The sequence below is a fragment of the Microtus pennsylvanicus genome, chromosome 4 (genome assembly GCF_037038515.1).
Source record: "Microtus pennsylvanicus isolate mMicPen1 chromosome 4, mMicPen1.hap1, whole genome shotgun sequence".
Lineage (NCBI taxonomy): Eukaryota > Metazoa > Chordata > Mammalia > Rodentia > Cricetidae > Microtus > Microtus pennsylvanicus.
In genome coordinates, this window is record NC_134582.1 from 73333506 (window position 1) to 73339807 (window position 6302).

Below are 6302 nucleotides of genomic sequence, written 5' to 3' on the forward strand. Positions count from 1 at the left end.
CCAATCAGTGTAGGGTATGATTGAGGGGCAGGGCCAACTGTTCACATACTTGGGAATAAAGCCTGAGTGAGGTGTTGCTGGGTCAGATCCTGGGTCCTCAGAAACCTCTGAGGAGTTGAGTCTGCGGGTGGACTGAAGAAGAAGAATTAACCACAGGTGAGGCTCTGTCTGTGCCAAGGCAGAATGGGAAATGATTCTGGAGGGGAGCCGTGAGAGACTCCATGGAGAATCAGGCAGAACCCAAAGAAGGAGAACATATTCTAAGGCTCAGCATCCTGCTGTGTGTAGGTGGAGGGTAAGGGGTGGAAAAGGCATAGAAGAATCCAGGCCTTTTGGCTCCCTGGTCCAGGTTTGTATAGGTTCCCCTTAAGTAGAAGTCTGGGTCTGTCCACAGAGAGTGCCAGAAATTACCACGCACACCAGTAGCCTGGGTGAGAGAGATTGTTTCTTGCCTATAATCTTTGGGTAAATTGGTTCTCACTCGACCTGTATAGATGTGGTAGAATGATGCATGGCCCCATCCAGGTCCTATGGGAAGTATTGCTTTAGAGACCCAGAAAGTCCTGAACCAGAAATCTCGTTATAGGTTTGTTCCTGTACTTCACTTTACTTATGGATCTGGCTTCCTCCAGTTTTCTCTTGTGACGCCATTCTCACTGAGGAAGTGTGTGGGGAGTTTGCTTGCATGGTTCCAATTGTAGGATAAAAAGAATAGTACCTATGATTCTTCCCACATTTAAGGGAGATTTTTTGAGACAGGGTTTCACTGTGTAGTCCTGGCTGTCCTGGAACTTACTCTGTATACCAGGCTGGCCTCGAACTCACAGAGATCCACATGGCTCTTCTTCCTGGGTGCTGGAATTAAAGGTATATGCCACTTTTAATTTAAAAGACCACTGCCTGGCCTTTCCCACATATATATATACAAGACATTTCACAAAATTTTCATTCAAGAAGAGAGGGTACAAGGCAAGCCCAGTACCCAATGAGTATTAGAAAGGGATATGATGCTATGTGGTCCCAGTTCTTGGGTTCACCCTGAAAATTGGATCCAATACCACATAATACAAGTTTTGCTCGGTATAAATCTTATGTCAATGATATACCAAGAACATGATTGTTTTTTGCTTCTGGTCCTCAGTGTGCATAAATATCTTTCTTAAATAATGAGATATAGTACACCTGAAGTTTTTATTGCTAGAATTCTGGACTCTTCATTTTGCATTGGTTCTAATTACTACAAGTGGTTAATTTATTTCATACATTACCCTAAGCACTTTCAACAACCTTTCAAAAATTATTTGAAAGAATGGATCAAAGAATATTATTGATCACAGATAGATTAATTTCTTAGGAAGGAGTAAGAAGACTTTTAACTATTCATTTGTTTTCCCACTCCAGGTCTTAGGGACATGACTCCAGCTATATTCCTGACAATCTTATGCTTGGGAGTGGTCTCAGCTGCTCCAGCGCTTGATCCCAGTTTGGATGATGAATGGCAAGAATGGAAGATGAAATATGAAAAATCATACAGTAGTCTGGTTGGTAAACTGGAAATTGTCCAGAAGAACCCCAGGATGAATTGATATTGCTGTTGAAAGTGTCTAGGCACATTAGAGGTCATAGACCTCATCCTTCCCTGAAAAATTATATAATCACAATTCTTGTGAGCACAGGGTGGCCAAATTCTCTTTTCCTCCATATGTGCCGAATGTGTGACTGTTGTGTCTGTAGTACCCTCTCATTGACCTCTGTTCACCTACAACAGCAAGTCCACTTGGTCAGATTTTTCCAGAGTTTAGTTGTAAAGAAATGTCATTAATTATGCTCACTTCTAGGAAGAAGAAGCACAGAAGAGAGCAGTATGGGAAGAAAATATGAAGATGATCAAAATGCATAATGGGGAGAATGGCCTAGGGAAGAACGGCTTCACCATGGAAATGAACGCCTTTGGTGACATGGTGAGCGTGACATGCATTGCTGCCCACTGTGTTTTCTTCAGTTCTTTACATGGGGTCTTTTTTGTTTCGTTTTTTCATGTGTTGTTTTGCTTGTTTGTTTTTGCTTTGTTTTTTATTATTGCTATTTTCCTTGAAGACCCATAAAGAATACAGAAAAATGATGACTGATATTCCAGTTCCAGCTGCCATGTATGAGGAAAGCGACCAAGGAGGTCTTAGAAATTTGCCCAAATTTAAGGACTGGAGAAGGGAAGGCTATGTGACTCCTGTACGGAACCAGGTAAGACAACAGCCCACGCCCATATTCTTAAACCACTTTTAAGACAAAATACTTGATGTCTGTGTGTATATTAAATGTGGAGCAATGTGCAGTTTGTTCTTTCTTTTATGAAAGCTTCATACACTTATACAACAGCTATTTATCCTAGAAATTCACCACACACACTTTTTTTTACAACTATTGTCCTCTACTGTGTCTGTTTCTGGAATTTATTTCTTCTTTTGTTGTTGTTGATAACCCATAAAACCAGTAGGTTTTGCTCAAATGTCCACGTGTGTGTGGCCATCGACCAGGACATGTGTTAGCTACAAGTAGTCATGTTCTCTAGGAGCGTACCATCCCTCCATAGGCATCTATCAACTACTAGTACATCATTTTCATAATATATTACCTGTCTACGTCATTGCCGGGGTTGGTCTTTGTTTGTGTATTGACAATTTCACTTCCCTGTTCAGGGTAACTGCGGTTCTTGCTGGGCTTTTGCTGCAGCTGGTGCCATAGAAGGACAGATGTTCTGGAGAACTGGCAACCTGACCCCTCTAAGTGTGCAGAACCTACTGGACTGTTCTAAACCTCAAGGCAATGATGGCTGCAAAGATGGTGCTGCATACAACGCCTTCCAGTATGTTCTCCGCAATAAAGGTCTCGAGGCTGAGGCAACCTATCCATACGAGGGAAGAGTAAGTGGACTTTTTATACCACTATCATTTCAGCCAGCTTCAGACAAGGGACAATTGCAGAAATAATCCATGGTCTTCAGAACTCACATTGGAAGGTAGACTTAGTGTACACCAGCAGTGGTCTCATGAGAGCATCAGTCCTTGCACGGGTTTCTAATGTGATGGTTTTCATGTAGCTGTTCCTGTGCTATGCACACAGAGAGTATGCAAACTCTTCCACATGTAATGGAGATTTCTTACAGACATAAAGACTTATGAGGTGTTATTAAGGATATGGTAGCTGATTTTCAGTTCCAAATCTCCCAGTAGTATTTCATTCCTGGGATGATTTATAACAGTCCAGACATGGGGATGCTCAGTTGCAAAGTGCAGAGTTGTGTTCTGATGCATGTTCCTTAGAAGGTGTGTGAAAATAACTTAGTCTCTTACCCTTTATCTTTTAAGGAAGGACCCTGCAGGTACAATCCTAAGAATTCTAAAGCTTATATCACAGAACCTGTGACCCTCCCACCATATGAAATGTACCTACTGGTGGCTGTAGCATCTATAGGACCCGTCTCTGCTGCAATTGATGCTTCCCATGATTCTTTCAGGTTCTACAGTGGAGGTAAGCGTAGTTCCCTCTAGATAAGAAAAAAGAAATGTGACGTGGCCATGCCAGGTTCATGAAAGGCTAGATCTAGAAAATTGTGTGTGACTTTGGGTTTTTAATCTTTCCTCCCCACACAATAATACTGAGCTCCATCCTCAGCAGATAGGACCCTTTCATGCAAGTAAGTGCATCATATTTCAAAAAAAATCATTTAGATATTTTTAAACTAACCTCAATTTGGTGGGTGTTTTAGGTTTCTGTGGAGACTGTTTTTCTGAAATCAAATTATTAATAAACCTCTTGATTTAAGTAATTTCTATTCAGTGAGTTTTAATTTACATGAGCTTCTAGCGTAGAAATTAAAGATTATAATTAGCCATCTTATAGGCACCTAGGCAATTGTTTATCAAAAATCTGTGCTTATTTTGTTTTTTTTTAGTTTTCTGTAAAACTATATATATATAGTATATATGCATATTTACATATATCTGTATATATGTATGCATGTATGTATTCTCAGTAACAATTCAGTCAACCCATGTCTGTCTGTAGTTTACATCGTCCCTGGGGTCTTTGAAAATGCCTCCCTATTGTTGGTGGCTGTGGTCACTGTCAGGTGTCCTGTGCATCTCACATCAGTTTCTGTGTTTTTTCTCAGGCATTTATCACGAGCCAAACTGCAGCAGTTATGTAACGAATCATGCAGTTCTGGTGGTTGGCTATGGATTTGATGGAAATGAAACAGATGGTAATAACTACTGGCTGATCAAGAACAGGTATAAATTGCCATAAAAATCTATATTTGAAATTCTAGTATTGGAGAGACAATTCACTGATTAAGAGCACTGGGTGCCCTTCCAAAAGAGTCCCAAAGGGATTATCTCTTGAAGTCAATGTTTAAGTACACAACCTAGAAAACTTTGTCCCACTTAAGTCAAACAAAATCTGTTTTATTTTACTATGTACATATGTGAGGTATATGTACATGCATGCTTGCATGTCTAAGAGCACCTGTTTATGCACACATGTAGAGGCCTGATGCCAACATCAGTTCTTTCTCAATCACTATCCAAGTTCTACACTGAGTCAGTGCCCCTCATTGATCAAGGAGTTCACTGTCTAGTCTGGATAGCCACTCGTTCTAGGATGTCCTGTGTCCATGTCCTGAGAACTTGCTATTGAGACACTACAGTGTTCAATGGTTCTGTTCTTTGACCTCCAGTCCTTAACCTCTGAGCTCCCTTATACCATAAACAACCTACTCATAATGTTTTATCATAACATTTCCGTACCATCAGTGGTTTCTTGGGTGTCAGTGTTATTTTGTGTCATTGTCTTTTCTAAAATCAGACACATTTATTAGGCTTGAACTACCCTTCCTCTGCTGTTGTCTTCCCAGTCCTGAATGAGGTGCCTCTTGATACTCAGGGGTAGACCCTCAACTTTTCCTGATCCTTCTGTTAGGTTGGCCTCTTGTCAGTTACTATAAGAAATCAATCATGCGTTGACAAATGAAACGTGTTTCCTTCCAGCTGGGGAGAAAATTGGGGCATAAATGGCTACATGAAGATTGCCAAAGATCGCAACAACCACTGTTCAATTGCTTCACAAGCCAGCTTCCCCAATATATTCTGAACTCCTGGTGGCCGCAAGGGAGCACTTGGCAGAGACAACATTCAATGGAGTGCTTTCCACTTCCCAGTGACCAGCCTTCGCTGAATGTGTTCAACAGTTGAGTTCCTGAAGAGGTCCATTGCACTGTGAATTCTGGGACCTGCTCACTCTATCTCAAAAGGGCAACTATTGTACCTGATGGGTCTTTATGACACTTGCAGCAACTTGACTTTCACTTTTAATGGTTATGCAAATGGTGTCTTTAAAAATAATAAATTCAAATATAGTTTCTAGCATCTCTCTGTTTTGTGAAATGATTTCCTTTTTGTGATCAAACATGGAATTTATCTAGATGACAACATTGAGTGTGCTTGTGGCATTCTAGGAGAAAGAGAAAATGGCTCTTTTGTGATGGCCTTTATTCCATTTGGGTTATGGTCTGCTTACAGGGTTTTATACACCAGCAACCATTTTCCAAAAGACTTTATAAACATTTCTGGATTTGATATTTTTAACCAACATTAATTTACCGTTCGGTTCTCTGTGAAGTGTGATGGCACAATGTACTGCCCGACTGAATTGAATGGAGCTGTGACTCTCCCTTGTCCAGCACCTCAACCCTGTACTAGATTCCCAGTTACTGTGCCAGAGACATTAAGGTCACCACGCCTGCACTTATGGGATTGTGGTTCAGGTGACACTTCCAGAATCTTCAGTTCTTCAACATACAAGAGTAACAAGAGAGGTGTTTCAATACAGTCCATCACATACATTGCCCTATTCTATTACGGGTTACTGAGCTTATTACCTGATGCACTGAACTTTACCATAGCCATACAAGTATGGAAAAATGGGGTATGTATGTCTGTACGTATGTATATTCACATATATTCATATACAACTTTGTATACAGGTCTCAAACAGTGAGTGCTATTCTTACCTTATACCCCAGTGGATAGTGAAACACTGGCCTATGCAGATTTATCCCAGTTTCTCAAAGCCAGTGTCTTCCTTAACCCTTTATTGGAATTAAACTTAATTAAAAGTTGTAGGGGCAAATGTGTTTTCTAAATTGTTTTGCTTTTGAATTTCATTTAAACCTTTTATATAACTGAGGCAAAGTATTTGTCCTTTTGGGAACACATATTGTTCATTTTACATCTACAATATGCAGT

General features: G+C 40.4%; 1 protein-coding gene across 2 annotated transcripts; it reads left to right on the forward strand.

Moving 5' to 3' along the window:
• Window positions 1-1412: 1412 nt before the first annotated feature.
• LOC142848735 (cathepsin J-like) lies at window positions 1413-5148 on the forward strand. 2 transcript variants are annotated; one of them, XM_075970926.1, is made up of 7 exons: window positions 1413-1545; window positions 1846-1961; window positions 2098-2241; window positions 2697-2921; window positions 3366-3528; window positions 4172-4289; window positions 5046-5148. In XM_075970926.1, the coding sequence occupies exons 1-7, from the start codon at window positions 1413-1415 to the stop codon at window positions 5146-5148; spliced, it is 1002 nt and encodes a 333-aa protein (XP_075827041.1). The 2 variants fall into 2 exon arrangements, with proteins under 2 accessions (XP_075827041.1, XP_075827040.1); XM_075970925.1 differs by having other exon boundaries at window positions 1413-1541; window positions 1839-1961.
• Window positions 5149-6302: the final 1154 nt, after the last annotated feature.

What these genes read in the sequence shown, in the direction of transcription:
- LOC142848735 (XM_075970925.1), top strand. Translation starts at nt 1,413, where the DNA reads ATGACTCCAGCTATATTCCTGACAATCTTATGCTTGGGAGTGGTCTCA. An exon ending in TGACTCCTGTACGGAACCAG is followed by an intron (nt 2,242 to 2,696) that starts GTAAGACAACAG and finishes TTCCCTGTTCAG; the next exon opens with GGTAACTGCGGTTCTTGCTG. An exon ending in TACTGGCTGATCAAGAACAG is followed by an intron (nt 4,290 to 5,045) that starts GTATAAATTGCC and finishes GTTTCCTTCCAG; the next exon opens with CTGGGGAGAAAATTGGGGCA.